At 39.1% G+C, this 18,729-nt stretch overlaps 1 protein-coding gene across 2 annotated transcripts in view; it reads left to right on the top strand.

Annotated features, from left to right (window-relative positions):
- The window catches only part of LOC127431085 (retinoic acid receptor RXR-alpha-A), a 250,131-nt gene that overhangs the window by 119,958 nt on the left and 111,444 nt on the right, over positions 1-18,729 (top strand). For both annotated transcript variants that reach the window (XM_051681338.1, XM_051681337.1), the window contains exon 2: positions 9,423-9,533. In XM_051681338.1, coding sequence (XP_051537298.1) covers positions 9,423-9,533 — 111 coding nt within the window. The remainder of the gene's footprint in view (positions 1-9,422; positions 9,534-18,729) is intronic.

Below are 18,729 nucleotides of genomic sequence, written 5' to 3'. Positions count from 1 at the left end.
AACTTAAACGTGCTTTGTCAGACTTAGTTAACTTCAGCTGAACATCAGTGTTCAGACTTGATACATTTGAATGTATATGGAAATATAGGAGGGAGGGTGTATTGATACACACAGTTGAGGGAGAACCATAAATCTAGGGGTGAGAGAGAGAGGGAAACAGGAGGAGACCATGACCCGGATTGGACTTAAACCTGGGTTTCCCACATTAGCACCACAGCTCAAAGTCTGACAACCACAAGGCCACAGCTCTAACATATCTTGAACATTTTAAAGAGCATTTGTTTTCATTATATTTGTTATTTGGAAGTGTGGTTGAGAACTTCTTTTTTCCCTCTCCTTTTACTTTTTTTGTGGTGGTCCTGTCTTTTCACATTACCCATGTTTTAGGAAAAAGCCGAGCTTGACTGGGAGCCTTAGCTCATGTGTTAAAGCGGTAATTTTCAGTGACATCGCTCAGAGCAAGCAGGCATGTGTCATTGTCCGCCCTTCACTGGTTACACAATACGGAATCTGCTGTGCCGAGATGAAGGTGATTCAGACCGTCGGGTTTTAGGCAAGAGCTAATGGGCCAGGCTGGGGAGCAAGGGAAACACCACAGGGAAACTTGTCCCTAATTACCCCACAGAAATACCTTATATTGCATAATACATTTGGTTTCACATGCTTTAGTTGTCTGATGTTTTACACTCTGGATGAAATGTATTCTATAGAAGTGGTGGTTCTAAATTGGTTTTTATTCAGGACCCAGATTTTACATTTGACATCAAGTTCTGACCCCGTACCAAAATTTATTATCTCACAACAGTAACAAAAATGTCCTTAAATTCAAACATTAAAATGAATATAACAATTCACACAAAGAATATGCAAAATTATTCAAATTAATTAAGTTGAATAAGAAAACTGACAACTAAAAAGCAGATGTGATTTGCCAACCTGGAACACATGGAGCAAACACTGGGCCATATATTGTATTTTTATTGGTTATTGATGGGGAAATTTGCAGCAAAATACCAAAAACATTGATTGGACGCACCGCCTTTGATGTCAACAACAAATTATATTGAGAGAGAGAGTTGTTTTCTTCTCTCTTTTAAAATCTGATAAGCTTATTTCTTTGCATTTAATTATTTGCATTTAGCATTGTTTTTTTTTCTTGCTGTCAGCAGAAGTCTGAGACTCATTTTTCATATCTTACCGTTTATTTCACTGCAGCTACTGTACCAGACTCCTGCATTAATGCATTAGCTTCCACTCTAATCTGTACAAATTCTCCCATAAGCAATGATTAATCACCTGATTTATAATCAGACTTGTGCTCATACTTTTTAAACTTTTCCAATAATCTCATGATTTTCACATGATGCTGATTGTTCATTGATGCATATTTCAGCTGTTCTGTTAGTTTTTGTTAAACCAGCTTATTGGTGGCATTCAGATGGAAGAGCTTTAAAGGAATAGTACACCAAAAATGAAATTCTGTCATCATTCACTCACCCTCATGTTGTTCCAAACTTGAATAACATTTTTATTCTTACTTGAAGCACAAAAGGAGATGTAAGAATGCTGGCCTCAGTCATCATTCACTTTCATTGCAGAGTGAATGACGACTGAGCATAACATTTTGTCTAACATGAGGAAATGATGACAGAATTTAAATTTTTGGTTGAATTGTCCCTTCAATATTCATTACTTCTCACTATTTTAAACAAACAAAAAAGTTTGTTTATTCCTCCTTAAACTTTTTGCTGCTTTTTTTTTTTTTAAGACAAGCTCAAATCATCTGTCTGCCAAGGTCTCGTCTTAAAGGGCCCTCAACCATCTCTGACATTTTCCATGTTTCTATCATTTTAATCAAACAGCTGCAGAATCCGTCCATTTCCTGCACCCCCAACCCCTCCCCCCCATCCCCCAGCTAACCCCTCCTCCTATTGACCAAAGCATCAGCATCCCAGCCGGCTTATCATGGGGAACTAATTCAATATCCCTGTGCCTGTTTTAAATGTCATTGGCTGAGCTCATCTGGAATGACATGTTTTTCATGGTGGAAGTAAAGGCGCTTTATTGAGCAGGGACCAGAGCGGGGGATGCGACTGCCCTTCGCTCTTCATGTTGGCTCTGATCCGAAAGGTCTACAAGCTTTTTAAGATCATTCGGTGCACATTCCGTGCGAGCTTGCTCATCCTATCCCTCATTGGCTTTGAGTCATCATCACGCATCCTTAGCTGACTGGTAAAAGTAGACTACGGCAGAAGTTTGATCCTTAAATATCAGTTTATGTGCTTGAGTAAAGAGTCTGCCTTGACCAGTTTTAATATTGTTCAACTTTATTACAAATATTTTATTGTATTATTAAGCCTTGTTTTGAAAGATGATGTAATTTATTTAGTATGTCGAAATACTTTTTTTTTTATTCCTAAGGGATAGTTCACCCAGTTTCTTAAACAAGAGTCACATGTCTTAAAGTTTGATTGACAGATAACCCCTCGTGTATGGCATTCTGTAATCTCTATCCACATGGGTGATGGTATCAGTTAACCAATTGTGCCAAAGAAAAGGTCCCAGTGTATGTAATGACCCAAGACCCCTGAAATACACAGCATGGCATCCTAACCCAACCCCTGCAGGCAAGCCTGTCTCATCTGGTCTTTAAGCCCACACTGACTCATCCTCCTCCGATCTCACCCCTGCTCCTTTCTTAGCTCTCCCCGGGTGCTTTTACTCCCTTCCACCCCAGCCTGCAGGGCCGGCAGCCTTTGGGGTTGTGGGTCACATAACAGAGCAAAGCTGGAAATGTGAGGGGTCAGCCGGGGCTTACCATGGCAGAGAGAGTGGGGCAGCACACAAGGCAGGGCGAATCAAAGGGTGTTGGTACTTTAACAGATCAATTTTGAGTGTAAAGAGCAGCTAAGCATCTGCTTTGATAGGCCTGCCTACTCATTGCCAGTAGCCTCGTAATGAAGTGAGCAATCAGCAGTAATTCTGTACAAGTGCATCTTTTACAGAACCCAAGGTCATAATCAGCATCTATAGGGCAGTTTTGTGCTAACATGGTGATAATATTTGTGATTATATTGCAATGATATTGTAATAGATTTACTGGTATGAAAGAGGTTTATTAAAGGAAGTTCTTGGTGTGCAGTGTTAATCAAGTCAATGAAATTGCTGATGAAAATGTTTGTTGGCAAATGTTGTTTTATTTTTTTGGGGGGGATTTTTCCCCTTTTTCTCCCAATTTGGAATGCCCAAATCCCAATGTGCTTTTAAGTCCTCTTGGTCACGTAGTGATTTGCCTCAGTCTGGGTGGTGGAGGACAAATCCCAGTTGCCTCTGCGTCTGTGACCATCAACCCATGCATCTTATCATGTGGCTTGTTGAGTGCATTGCCACGGAGACATAGCACATGTGGAGGCTTCACGCCATCCACTGTGGCAACCACGCTCAACTCACCATGTGCCCCACTGAGAACAAACCACATTATAGTGACCACGAGGAGGTTACCCCATGTGACTCTAACCTCCCTAGCAACCAGGCCAATTTGGTTGCTTAGGAGACCTGGCTGGAGTCACTCAGCATGCCCTGGGATTTGAACTAGCGAGCTGGTGAGCTCCAGGGGTGGTAGCCAGCGTATTTTACCACTGAGCTACCCAGGCCCCCCCCTGCGGCACTGCTTTGCTAGCAGGTTATTTAGCTCACTCAAACACATAATTAATACAATATTTACAGCATGAAACTTGTACGTGAACTTGAACTTGTAAATTATGTGCTTGTCAGAATGTGTAATTCATTTTGGTAATATGCAGTTGTTGTAACAACACACTTTATGTAATGGAATCTCTTACACAATCTAAATGGGGGTTCACACTATATGGTTTGAGCACACATTTTTCAGACAATGCAATGGACCAGAATATGATGTCACACGGGAGAGCTTCTTGTTTTAGTAAATAATACTACACAAATAACCATCTACTCACTTTTCAGCAACAATACAAACACACAGCTTTTAAATATGTATCCTGTGAATTGAGCCAGGTCAGTGTGTGACATTTCGATCTTCTATTGGTCACGCTTCCTCTCGTCATCCAGATTCGCAGTTCAGAGTATACCAAGCTTGAACTTCGCAGCGGTTTAAAAAATTACTTCGCTTGAGCTTGCGTTTCAGGTCTCCCACATTCAAATTGATTTGAATGGAGCGTGAAGTGTAGTGTGACCGACTCTTAAAGGGATAGTTCATCCAAAAATAAAAATTCTCTCATCATTTACTCACCCTCATACCATCCCAGATGTGTTTGATTTTTTTTTTTTCCTCTGCAGAACACAAATGAAGATTTTTAGAAAAATATATCAGCTCTGTAGGTCCATACAATGCAAGTTAATGGTGACCAGGCCTTTTGACACTCTGAAGCGATCCATTTGGTTTTGGGTAAGTACAGACCAAAATATAACTCCTTTTTCCCTTTACATCTTTCCATTGCAGTCTTCAGGCATGATCATGATTTCAAGCTCAATTAAACTTCCTAGTGCTTGACGCATGCACAGAGTGCTGGATAGCGCTATCGGAAGTGTTATCGAGCTTGAAATCGTGATCGCCAAGGAGACTGCTGCCAAGAAGTACATTGAAAAAGAAGTACATTTTGGTCTTTTCTTACCCAAAAATGAAATCATTCCGATTGATGATTCCAATTCCGAACGTACTGTTTACATGAACGCTACATAAAGTGATTGGATTGATGTGAGTGTTTATATGTATAAAGCATCAGATCGGAACTGCTATTGTGACGTGTACACTGCACAATTATACAGCATTCCCTCGCCATTTGAAGGGGTGTTCACACTTGACTTTGAGCACACAAAATAATTTCGGACTTCTCTACAAATAAGGATATGATGTTATGCACGACGGCTTGTAGTTTTAATAATCAATACATCATAAATAACAAAAAATATTAAATTAAAAATTTTCAAATATACCATCTACTCATTTTCCAGCAACAATAAAAACATCCAGCTTTGAAATATACAGCCTTTGAATTGAGCCAAGAGGTCAGTTCTATTTACCTGTTTCATGTGATGTCATTATATGACCTCTCTGCCATATACCATACAGTATATGACCAAAACTCCACATACCTTCTGTGTGCTGCACTGTGGGATGTGACAAAAGTTTTGTTTCTATTTTTTATGCTTAATAAAGTGATACTGCTGTTTACATACCAGAGCCAAAATCACAAATTCAACCAGTGATGAAGGCGGAGAGCAGCGATTAAACACTTACATTTATAATACAATACCACGGCCATGTAAGATGTGTGACGATTGTAACATATTGTATAAAAAGCACTATAACGACACTATACAGTATATATTTAATTGCTGGCTATACAGTATACTAACGTTAGTCATTAAACAACACATAAGATTTCGAAGCACAGAATTTGTTCACACCACCAGATTACAATGTAAAAATAGTCATATTTACACAGAAATTTGATATGGAAAATGCTGGATATTTTTAAATTAACTACATTAACTATGCTACAAAGAGATAACATATGCATGACAACATAAATAAAACACAATAGTAATAACTAATAATTTGCATAGGTTTGTTTGCCTCGGTTGCTTTGTGTTCTCTTTATGAGCTAAAAGCAGATCTTACTTTCATATAGGCGGGATCATCACAGATGTTTAGTAATATAGTGACCGAATCAAACCAGAAAACAACACAAACATTTGTAACTCCTGAATGAGAGATGTTTACGTTGATATACCGCTGGGTGGGTGTGCTCGCCGATCACATATCAGACTGACCAGCGTATGGAGATAAATCGTGAATAAAATATATTTAAATGTCCGTGAAAGTCAAATCTGGCAACATTTCTGCTGACTTCAGACATGTACACACTTTTCCTGGCACTTGGCATGGATCAAAAGCAACTTTTGGATGCTTTTATTGACGTCATTTCACAGGTGTTTCTCCATTCATGTTGCTTCTTTTCTCTGATGTTCACAAATATGCCAACTGTGATGAAAGTGTGCCTTTGTCCGTGAAACGTCATGACGGCAATACTGCGTCAGTACTGAACATGCGCAGATCGTCCCAGTTTCGCAAAGCCATCCGATCAAGTGTTTAAATGGCAAAAATTATCTTTTCAAACGGATTAGAAAAGGTTTACACCACCCCATACAATCCAAATTAAATTTAAATCAGATGTGGCCAATTTAATCTGATTGACGTGGTTACATGAGACTTTTTTATTCGGATTGAACTTCAAGTCTGATCACAAATGGATTACCAGGGTCCGTGTAAATGCAGCTGTTGATTTAACCACTAGAGTTTGATGGATTATGTTTATGCTGACTTGATCTGCTTTTTGGGGCTTCGAAGACCTGGCCACCATTCACTTGCATTGAATGGACCTACAGAGCTGAGACATACTTCTAAAAATCATCATTTGTGTTCTGCAGAAGAAAGAAAGTCATACACATCTGAGGTGGCATGAGGGTGAGTAAATGATAAGAACATTTTCATTTTTGGGTGAACAAACCCCTCAACCCTGTAAAGACTGGCATATGAAAGAATTGTCTGAAAATGCGTTTTTTTTTTTTTTTTTTTTACATTAAACTGTTTTAAGTACCATTTGACAAAATATAAAAAGAAATCGTAAAAAAGAAATTTTGCACACATTTAAAAAAAATTGATAAATAAATACAATTATGTATCATACTTGAAACATTAGGCTTTAAATGTCATTATCCTCCTGAGGCCCAGCAATTCATTTTCTGTGTAGGACATTTGTTATTTAAGTTTTTCTTAGCCCATACATGCTACAGTGGTAAATCTTGGGGTATTATCAGAGGACTCTGGGCTTTTCAGACATACCGAATGTTTGAGTTTGGCCTTCCTCTCCTTGGTCTATAAATATGGATTGAAATGTATCACAGTTCAGTTCAGCACATCAAATACAATATGAATGAAAAAAAAAAATGTAAATACATTTTTTTTTATCATATGTATTTTATGCACCAAACACTATATTGACATTTAAAAAGGAAATTGTAAAACTTTTTTCTCTGAGTCTCAGGAACCTATGATAAGATGACATCATAATAGCTTGTAATGTAAAATAATGAGATCTTTATAATGACAGAGCAGGCTGCGTATATGAAAATACACAGAAATATTAGGTCACGGGGCCTGGGTAGCTCAGTGGTAAAAAAGACGCTGGCTACCACCCCTGCAGTTCGCTAGTTTGAATCCAAGGGTGTTCTGAGTGACTCCAGCCAGGTGTCCTAAGCAACCAAATTGGCCCAGTTGCTAGGGAGGGTAGAGTCACATGGGGTAACCTCCTCATGGTCGCTACAATGTGGTTCGTTCTCGGTGGGGCGTGTGGTGAGTTGAGCGCGGATGCTGCGGTGGATGGCGTGAAGCCTCCACACGCGCTGTGTCTCTGTGGCAACGCGCTCAACAAGCCACGTGATAAGATGCGCGGGTTGATGGTCTCAGACGCGGAGGCAACTGGGATTCATCCTCCGCCACCCAGATTGAGGCAAATCACTGCGCGACCATGAGGACTTAAAAGGGCACTGGGAATTGGGCTTTCCAAATTGGGTAAAAAAAAAAAAAAAAAAAGAAATATTAGTTCACACTTTAAATATATCTTATAAAAAGTATATGTCAGAATTTTCAAAGCTCTGTGATTTTTTTATTTTTATAGTGGGCTTCAATGTAATGTAATGGTGATTGGGAGATATACCTCAAAAGCCTATTGTACCATATTTGATACATGTAAATTCAACATGATTTTTCAATAAAATAATATGCAAAATTTTAACCAAGCATAAGTTGCTTGTATTCAGCAAATACTCATTTAAAATATCAGTAACAATATTATCATTACTGTCACTTTTACTTTATTAAAATAAGCTGTCATTTATCCCAACATAAGAGTCATTTTTTGCGGAAGTCTGTCGCCAATTTAAATGGATCGATATAAACATTGAAACCACTTTTTTCACAAATAACCACTAGATGGTGCAATAAATATGTGAAACTTACATACCATATGTTTTTTGGCTTTTCTGCTTAAACAGAGAGTGAGACAGGAGCCGTCAAATGTTGTGTATCATATTTGATTCATATGGCGTCATAGCATGAAAAACACTAATCTGTTTTCGTTTGGAGCATTTTCCAAAGGATGCAGTAATAGAAAGCATTTTCGAAAGTCTCTGTTTTTGGTTTAAGTGTAGAACAATTTATGCTTTTTCAAACAAAAACCCCATGTCCAATCTAATCCATTTAAGTTTAAAATTCCCCATTTTCAGCTTTCTTTCGTCATTATTTCCCAAAGTATGCGGTTATGGAGAGCGTTTTCAAAGGGTTTTCAAAGCGTGTTTGTCACTGTCCTGTCACCTTGTCAGGTTGGGTTTCTGTCTGGCGGGACCATGGCATTATCGTCCCCTGTCTGTCTCGTGTTTCGTGTACGTTCTTTGCGTGAGCGCATGGGTCTGGTTGTTATTGACCGCTGTGCACGAGTTACCGCTGTGCGCTCTCTGGTGATGTCACGGTCCTGTCACCTTGTCTGGTTGGGTTTTTGTCTGACGAGGGCTGTGGTATCATCGTTCTCTGTTTGTTTTGTTCCAAGCGTGTTGACGTTTTCTTCCTCATGTGTTTCAGGTGCCACTGGCATGCGGAATCAGCATTTCCATGGGAACCCTGATTGTTTCCATGGGAACGTTGATCATGCCAACTTTCAGCTGGCGAGTGGCACCTGTTCCTTGTGTGTTCATGCCTATTTTAATTCCCTCGTGTGTCATGTCCTTTGCTGGATTGTTAAATGTTGAATGTTTAATGTTGCTCAGTGTTGACTGAGTGTGTGAGCATTGTTGTTTGATGTTGAGTACTAACTCTCTCTGCCTAGTTGGTCCTGTCTCGTGTATCTGTTGGTTGCCCGCGTGTCGGGTGTGTGGTTGCCTCCCAGTTTTTCTGCGTGTCAGCTTTCCATGGAGGATACCTCATCTCTGCCCACCTGTTGGAAGTAACATTGCACTACCCTGCCGGGCTTTGTTCTTCACTTCACTAAACTTCTATGGAGGATTCCACGAATCTGAACTTTTTATTTTGTCAATAAATCCTTTGAACTGTTCCTCTGCTATTGGGTCTCTTTGTCTCGCTATTGCTCGTTACAGTTTTAAGACTAAAACGCAACGAAAGGGTTTTCAATGCGTAGTGTGGATGTTTGCAGATTATTTCCAACAAAGATTTTTAATAGACTAAAATAAAATGTAAAGTAAAATGGACTACAAGTAATGAATATGACATGACAACATATGAAGTACATTTTGTATCGAGAGACAAAAACTATGACTAATTAAAAAAAACTGTAAAAATGGACACTGTTGATGTGTTCTTTTTGTAGGTTTCCTGAAGCCCCAGTGCTCGATACCGCCACCCCCTCAGAGAGGACGAGCAGATGCATGTACATGTTTCACTGGCATGTGCCCTCTTCATCAGCGCAGACTTTCTACAGGTAACACATACACAAACACATGCACACAACACCAGATGCATGATTCCATTCTCACAACTGCAGAATCACTCATGTTCACCACACACAGTCCTTAAGCTTTCAACAATAACTCAACATGTGGCAGTTTTGTAAGCAAACCATAAAATAATTCTTTCTGTGCATCGACTCTTCCCATGAAACTGCATGCTCTTGCTTTGAAGAACACTCAAGTTACATGCATAAATCAATACATTTAAAGGGATAGTACACCCAAAAATTTACATTCTGTCATCATTTACTCACACTAATGTTGTTCCAAACCTGTATTACTTTCTTTCCTTCATGGAAAATGAGATGTTTTGCAGAATGATAGCTTCAGTCACCATTCACTTTCAGTTAATCTATTTTCAATTTCATAAAAAAATAAAAAATAAAAAAAAAGGAACCTTTTGTTCCATGGAAAATAAATTGTACAGGTTTGAAATAACATGAGGGTGAGTAAATAAATAATGACATAATTTCCCTTTTTGGGTGAACTATTCCTTTAAATCATATTTAGAACCCAGAATTTATCCTAAACAGATTTCCAACACTCTTGCTTGTAACACCAAATACATCTGGTCTTTTATGTAGAGTGTGCAGGAAACAAGACACATCTTGCATCACATGTATACACATACACAAACCTCTAATCTGTATTTGTGTCCATACCCCATCATGTGTTACAGTGCTGTTATGTATATACAGTTTGTTATGGTGGTTTAAGGGGCTGATGGACATGTTAGCACCGGCTACACAATAAGCCGGTCTTCCCCTTTCATCACATCTGAGTGATCCTCATGGGGCAGCACTGATGGTAGCAGAACTGCACATTCCAGGCGTGATCCTGTGATATATGGGGAATGGTTCACAACAGAGGCGGACTGGCCATTTCAGGGTGGGCCGGCCGTGAAACGGAGCCGCGATATGCCAAAGTGGGCCGCGATATGCTGAAGGGGGCCGCGAAACGGTGCCACAGTATGCTGAAGGGGGCCACGATATGCAGAAGGGGACAGCGAAACACATTGCCACAACACCGCTGGTCTTAGCTGGTCTAGTTGCCTGGTTAAACCAGCTGATCACCAGGTTGGCCAGGCTGGGAGACCAGCTAGACCACCTGAAGGCCTTCCTGGGCTAGAATACTAGCTAGACCAGTCAAGACTTGCAATATGGCCTTTGTTGATTCAAGCTTTTTTCTGCAAGCATGACATGTTCTAATATATTTTGGATGTGTGAAATCGAACATGCTCTCTCTTTGATTTCACATTTAATGTGGGATTGATTTTGACAGAATCACATCTTGGACTGTTTATTTATTTTTTTATTTTTTTACAAAAAAAGAAAACCCAATAGGTTTCAGTTTTATCCGTCATTTGCCTGTTAAATTGATTGAATACATATTGTACTCTCTTGGCTATTATAGACAGACAGCACGTATTGCTTAAAACATAGGACTGCTTTTATAGATTGTGCATAAAGTGTTGTTTGGCTTAGTTAGTCTACTTTATGCCATTCACACCCAGCTTGTTCTGAAATTTCTGTTTGTAAAAAAAAAAAAAAAAATAATAATTTTTTTAATAAAAATAAATATATAAATAATAATAAAAAAAAAAATATATAAAATGTTTCTGTAAACTGGCCTAATGGTCTTGAAGCACTACGCAAATGAGTTTGCCTATAAAAATGATTTCTGTCTACATATTGTCTTTTCCACAGCCCATAATAGAGCTTGTGGAGAACCAGTCTTTAAAACACTGCATGGTGCTGAGCAGGCTGTTCTGGGAGAAACGGTTACTGTGGAAACCCTGCGGTCTGGTGTGAGGCGGCATTGGAGGCTAGCCTAACTGGAGTCACTCATTTACAGAAGTAGCAATAACCGTGTTTCTAATTAGGGAACATGTTGCTGTAAATCTGCTTGGCCATGTTCGAAACGTGAGGTTGTGTTCTCATCTGTTCTTGTTGCTTGTACTGTGGTCAAATCACACATTAGAGTGAGGAAGCTCTTTAGTTCCTGTTGCTCAAATGGGAATGCATGACGCTAGAAATGGCAAGGTCATGGGTTTTGATTCTCATGGAACAAAACATATTGAGAAAATGTATACCTTTAATGCAATGTAGGGGGATGCTCACACAGGACTTTTTGTTGTGATCAAAACCAGCAAGACGAAGTGCAGCAGAATGGAATAGAATGCCTTGACATGCTTATAATGCTTATAAAAGTTCTGCTGGCGAACATGGTACTGCAAGCGAACGTTACCCAGGGAGATCTGATTCCCTTAACGGCACCACTTTCACTGGTGTGGTAACACTTTGTCTTCCAGTGGTTTTACTTTACAAAACCCAGCACTACTGGAAGGAGACCATGAGAAACACATCGTACTTTTTCAGTTTCAAAGGCAATCAGTTTTTTCTGAATATAATTTTTTAAGAAAGGCAAAAAAAAAAAAAAAATTTTTTGGAGAGGCGGCATAGGAAGTGTGCCAGAGGGAGCACTAAAAACGGCTGTGCTGAGGCCTTACAATGCCGTCCTTGTGCTGTGATTTGGTCTCTCCTTGCTGCAGCAAGCGGAGGAATGGAAAAGATTATCCACAGGAATGTCTGGGGTGCCCTCAAACTGAGCGGTCCGTGTGACTGGCCAATGGGAGAGCTCAACCGAGTGGCGGGATAATTTTTTCCTGATGAACTCAACCGCCTGCTCCATAATAGAGTCTGATTGCCAGCGCTGAACTCACATATGGTCCATGTTTGGAGAGACCCAATGACAGGACCAATTCAGTAGTGGGCAGAGGGAGAAATTATTGCTGGCTCTGCTTTTGTTGTTTTATTAGTGTTGGGTAAGGACAAGGTTTTTAGAACTTTAGAGCTTTAGCAGTTAGGCATGAGTCATGATTGTTATCTAATCAACAATAGTCAGTAACGTAGTCAGTTAGATTAGTCGTTTAGTGAGCAAAAGTTGCTCACAGATTATTTCTTTCTATATGTACAGTAATTTCTCAGTAAAACTGTATCGGAAATGTTGCGTCTTCAAACTTATCTACTTTAAAGCACCTCCGTTACAACCATAAACATGGACGTATTCGGTTCTTGCATTTGTCTCGCTCTGTTTGAACCCACCACAAGCATTGTATTTTTAAGATGGCTTGTCAAGTTAAAAATAGTTACATTTTTAGAAGCGTGTCTCTTGAACCCTGCATTCTGTTCAGTTCCATTGATCTCAGTCTAGCAGTTTTTGATCGCAAGATCAAATGTAATCGCCCCCCTAAATGCATCTGATTGGGGTCAGGTCAACATAAAACGAAGGTAAATAAACAGGGTTTATTTTAGGCCGATTAGTCAACTAGTTGTTCAGACAACCCAATGATTAGTCAATTTTGCAAGTACTGTATGTAGTTTTGCACTTTCCTAGTAAGGATGAGGGTTTGCAAATGTTAGTAGTGGCCACAGCAGTCAGTAGTGTTGCCAAAATTACTGGTACTTTGGTACCAAGTCAATACTAAAATAAAAAAGATGTAATGATACCAGTGTTTCTGCAGTACCGGTAGTACTGAGCACTAACTCTATCCGGTACCAGCACGCAGTATGACTGACACACGACAGCTTTAAAATGCTTATTTTGGACACATGTTCTGTGACTCCTTTTACACTGAAATGGACAATTAATCAAAATAAAGTCGTGACATGTCCTAGTGTAATTTTTTTTAAAACCGCTAAAGGCTGCAATCTTAGAGCTGCATACTTTAAAAGTATAAAGCCTACCTCGCAAACACTGGAAACTCCACAGACAGTAATCATTTGCAATGGGTGAAAGGTGCCATGCGTTGTTCCTGTCAGGCTACTCAGCCTTACAGGCTCCATATAGTTAGGATTAGGGTGGGGTTAGGACATATGCTGCCTCGCAGGAACAAATTGAGGCACCTTTGTACAACGGGCGTAATCATTCACGTTGTATGAGATGACAATGCAGAGCACTAATCCACTGTGAACCACCCAGCACATGTAAACTATATATTTATATAATTAAATCACTGCATTTGCACTTTAATCTCACCTCAACTTTATTTATATAACATTTAAAATAACAGAGTTGAACAAAGTGCTTCACAGTTATAACATTTAAAACATAACAACATTTCAAAATTACCATAGACACAAACACCAGTAATCTTAAAGAGTACAATAATTTGTCAGACTCAAAGGCCAGAGTAAAGAGATGAGATTTCAGACGTGACTTAAAAGTCTTCCCTCTGGTCTGTGTCACAAACTGTTTATCCGGAAAATTGAAGCTTCCGGCAAAAACCACATGAAATGTCATAATAAAGCACGATTCAAGATAAAATCTAGATGCCTGAAATTGAAGAAATTGTGACAACTGTAAAGTAAAATGTAATATTCACTGTAATAATAATAATTAAAATAATAATAATAATAATAATAATAATTAAGCAATATATCACAAGCAAGACTGTTGTTGAATAAAAGTTTGCCAAAAAAATAAAATAAAAAAAATGCAATGAAATGTTGAAAAGTTCTATTTTCACTTGTTAAAAGTTTTAATAATTAATTGATTAGACACCATTTTGATGATGAAATGATGATGATGTTCAATAGCACATTATCATATTAGCATATTTTTGCTGTGGTATCAAAATTGGTATCGAGTACTGTGAAATGTTACTAGTATCGTTACGACTACTGAAATTTTGGTACCGTGAAAACACTAGCAGTCAGGCTGGTTCGTTCTTCCCTTCTACACACTTTAATCATCTCTGTCCACTTTACCGTTCAGGTGTGTGGTTTTTCTTTAATTAATTGTGTTGTATTGACATCACTTTGCTTAAACTAGCTGCAGTTACACCCAAAGCAAGGCCTTATTACTGATGGCTGCACTTGGTAGCTTACTTAATTATATTGCTCGGGTCGCCGTTATCTCGCGGCTTCATAAATTCTCCCAATTAATTTGGAAGCTATTTATTGTGCCGAGTTCTTGGAAGAAACATTCACGGCCCCATTATGGCAAGTGGCAGCAAAATTAACCCATAAATTACAAGGGGGACATGGCTGACTCATTTTACTTGCGGTGGGTGTGTTTTAACTCTGGTGGAACCTCGCCATCAACCGACACCAGGAAAAAAATATGCCATGTGGTTGGGCTTCAGAGACCGAAGCATATGTTTGTAGACCTTGTGGTCAAATGGGAAGGGAAGGGGGGCCACTGGCTCCTTGTGTCTCCCAGAGCGGGGTCTCAGAAAGGTGAAGGGGGTCAAGGAAAGGAGCTCGTTAGCTTTGACATGTTCCACACTCCTTTTATTTAATAGGCTCTGGTTGCCGTCCGCACACACCCTCATGTTGGCTGGGCTGGCCAGAGAGGCCTGGAAAGTCCAACTTTTTGATTACAGAGTCAGGCCCTCTACTCGCTCTCAAATTCAACTTTACCCAGCACACTGGCTATTTTAATACTCATATTTATTTAAACTGTGCTTCAAAGGTAACCCATTGGAAAAAATATCATTCCAGCTGCAATTTTTTATATCTTTATGTCATACATACTCGTGTTAGTTTATATTCTCACAGTGGGCTAAGGCCTGCAGTCTGTCATTATTTGGTTCATGGCTGCCAAAAAGGTCTGGGCTAATTGGATTTCGAAGTTCATTTTCATCAGCTATTTGATAAAGTCCTGGCAGTGGTCCTAAAATCTCTAACCACCCCTCAGTTTCTGCACCAATGAGCACATTCTGAATGTCGGTACTGTAATAAGGAGAAACTAAAAAAAGCACCGGGGCCACGGTCTAAACAGAGTGATCTCATATGGGGGAGACTTTACTTAATTCCCTCAGTAGTCCCCATATAAACAGTGGAGGCAAAGTGGGAGACTTATGGCTTATTGTGATGGATTATTCCTTGTACCACCGTCAAGCACATTTTGTGCAAATCTACCAGCTAATTGAAAGCAATTCACTTTCATATCCTGTGTGCAACAATGGCCCTGTCTCCTGAATTTCAAATGATAGACTCTTATGTGAAATCAGCTTTTAAACATCATGCCACAATGTGCAAAGCTCTTGGATCAGAGATGTCTCACACTGTAATCTGTTAGCAGAGGGTGCAGTGTGTCTGTCAAAAGAAAATGTAAGCCAGGCAGCTGAACAAGCATCTCAAAGAGCTATTAGCATTGATCTGGAGTTGAGTGTTTTTAAATATTTCAGTGCCCTCGGTTGAGTTAGAGAGACATGATCGCTGTGATCAGAGAGATCCAGTGGCACCCAAAAACAGTGCTAGAGCCATACTCTATATGTATCTAAAAATTAAAATCTTTTATGTTAAAACATTTTTTTCTATACTAGTTGATTGTGCAGTTTAAGCACAAGACAACTATAAGTAAGCCAGCCATAGGCTGTTTTTTTTTTTGGTAGACCAATGGAAGACGGGGAGTTTTTGGGAAATCTATTTGAAAACAGAATTTTTTTTTTTTTATGTTTGCTGACACAAATGACACAGAATTACACTATTATTTATCTTTAAGAGTTGATATTGTTTAATATTAAGAATGTATAAGTTCAGTAAGTTAATATAATTTTAGTTATTTGACCTATTTGGAGTATTGTTTCTTTTAGGATTATATTATTATAGACCACCCCTTTTGTAAGATTATAGATTGTGATGCATGTTTATTGATTTTTGAACACTGAAGAAGAATGGAATGGTTTTGACAGTGACTTCATGTTTATTTTGAAACTTGTTGATTATGTGTATTGTTTTTGCTTTTTGTCAAACGAAGAGTAAAGACTGTTAGACTTTGTGTTTTCTTTTTACAATGTACACAATGGGTTAGTTAAAAAAGTTCCAGTGTATCTGTAGGCATTTACATGTCAGAATTTGTAGATTGGTCAATTTGCTGTATGTACATGTGTGTATGTGAAATAGATTTACAGTATATGGGAGCATATGTGTGTGTGTGTGTTACTATGTCTATGCCACGCTGTCATCTGATTTTATGTCTACTCCAGAGATTCTTACAGTGGTGTGCCAGCCAATCAAATCCAGAGAAACAGAAAGAGCTTGAGAGGAACAATAGTGACAAAAGAGAGAGAGAGAGAAAAAAAGTGCCAAAACTGAATGAGGAACTAAAAGAGACCAAGAAAAGAAGAATGTTGTGGGATAGAAAGAATGAGAAACAGAGGAAGTGAGACAGACACAGAGATGAGTAGAGCTCATGTTGGCACACTGTGACAGCAACTGCTCATTGCATCTGGATCGGGGAAAAAATCAGAGCGACTAAGCCTTTGATAAATCTTTGAGCTCTTAATCTCTCTGTGCCACCACCACAGTGAAATCCTATCTCATTGTCACAGCTGACCGAGGGGGTTGCGAAAGGGGTGGGTGGGCACCATGTCTCACTCTGCATGCCATTGTCCTTTGGGAAACGCAACCTTTCCCTGGCTCTTTCTCTCTTTAATTCATCATTAATCATTTAAAATTTTTCTTGTTCAGATACATTCTCTTATCCCAGTTTAATGTGAAGCGACAACTGCATCACAAAAATCACTCTGGACCCCACTCACCCTGCCCATTACCTTTTTGAACTGTTGCCTTCTGGCCGACGCTTCAGAGCTCTGAGCACCAGAACCGTCAGGCACAGGAACAGTTTTTTCCCTCAGGCTATCCATCTCATGTATGTGTGTGTCTGTGTGTGTATGAACGTATGTGTATAATTATTTTTTTATTTTTTATTATTATCTATGTCTTGCTGCTGTTTTTGTATTGTTGTACACTGGAAGCTCCTGTCACCAAGACAGATTCCTTGTATGTGTAAGCATACTTGGCAATAAAACTGATTCTGATTAGTAAGCCAAAATTTGTTGGATGATGTCCTAAAGAGTGTAAACATGGTGGCTCTGTGGCGCTTTTTAGATTGCTCTGTTTGTTTGAGTGGCCCGACATGTCAACTTCTGAGTTTGGGGTGGGATTACTTGTTTATCTGACCAATAACAAACAAGATATTATTTAGAAACCTGTTTGGAAATTATATTTAATTTTGATTCTACTAGCTCACTTGACAAGCACAGCTTTTTTTCCTGTGTTGACGTATTTCCCATTGAAACAGGCCGTTTGTGCAGGACACATCAAAGGGCTTGTTCCTTTTTTGTTTTAGAATAGCCAACAACCTTTTCAGCTTGCTTTTCAGTCTTGTGTAAATCTGATGTTTATTGTAAATTGGTATATGTCTCATCACTTTCACGACTGCTGTGTTGCTCGGAACTGCACCCAAGAATTGCACACACTATTACACTTGTGTATATGGTTTTGTGACAATAAAAGTGATTTGATTTGATTTGATTTGACTGAGAGAGCATTTGATTGGAACTGTGTAGTGTGAGATGAGTCATCAATAGTTTTGATCCAAGAGCAAAGACTGTTGCTGCGTCCGAATATCCATACTTCCCTACTAGATAGTATGGCAGAAACAGTATGCCATTGGAGTAGTTGTAATGTTGGTTCGATGAGTGGAAGAAAGGAAGAGAGGAGACGCAGGAGTTAGTACTTTCAATCTTTTAATAACAATCGCTGGAGTGGAACAAACACTGGAGTAGAACTAACAATAAAGCTAAACAATAGTAATCGCTGGAGTGGAAAAAACAGTAAATCTAAACATCACAAACTAGTAACGCAACGTAAAACTTCAAGGACTGACAGGGAAAAAAACGCTAGATTTAGAAGAACAGCGGAGAGCTGCGAGTCGGACGGCTCTGTAACAGATCACTGCAAGTGATCTATATACAGTATATACATATGGAAGGATTTTCAGGACTATTTTCAAAACAAATTGCAAATTGTATTTGCAGTTGCATTTTCTATTTGTGGACACATAAATTGTGACATAATCCAAATGTAATTGCAAACTGCATATACCGTTTTCATTTTCATTTACACAAAAGTCTGCCAAATTTCAGTTGGAAAAGCAAAGTCCATTTGCTGTTTCACTTCCTCTGCGTCCTGTATGGACCCTGCCAAATTTCAAATGGAATTGCAATTTCCTTTGTACTTGCATTTCCGATGCCTTACAGAGACACCTGTTAAATCAATTTTGGGGGTGGGAGTTCATACTGTGGGGCAAGTTTGTAATTGGAAGTGACGTCAGTCACAATTGACTGCATTTTAGAGCACCTGCTGCCTTGCTGTC

The sequence above is a fragment of the Myxocyprinus asiaticus genome, chromosome 40 (genome assembly GCF_019703515.2).
Source record: "Myxocyprinus asiaticus isolate MX2 ecotype Aquarium Trade chromosome 40, UBuf_Myxa_2, whole genome shotgun sequence".
NCBI lineage: Eukaryota > Metazoa > Chordata > Actinopteri > Cypriniformes > Catostomidae > Myxocyprinus > Myxocyprinus asiaticus.
Note: the sequence above shows the minus strand (reverse complement) of the source record. Positions and strands in the feature narration are given on the sequence as shown.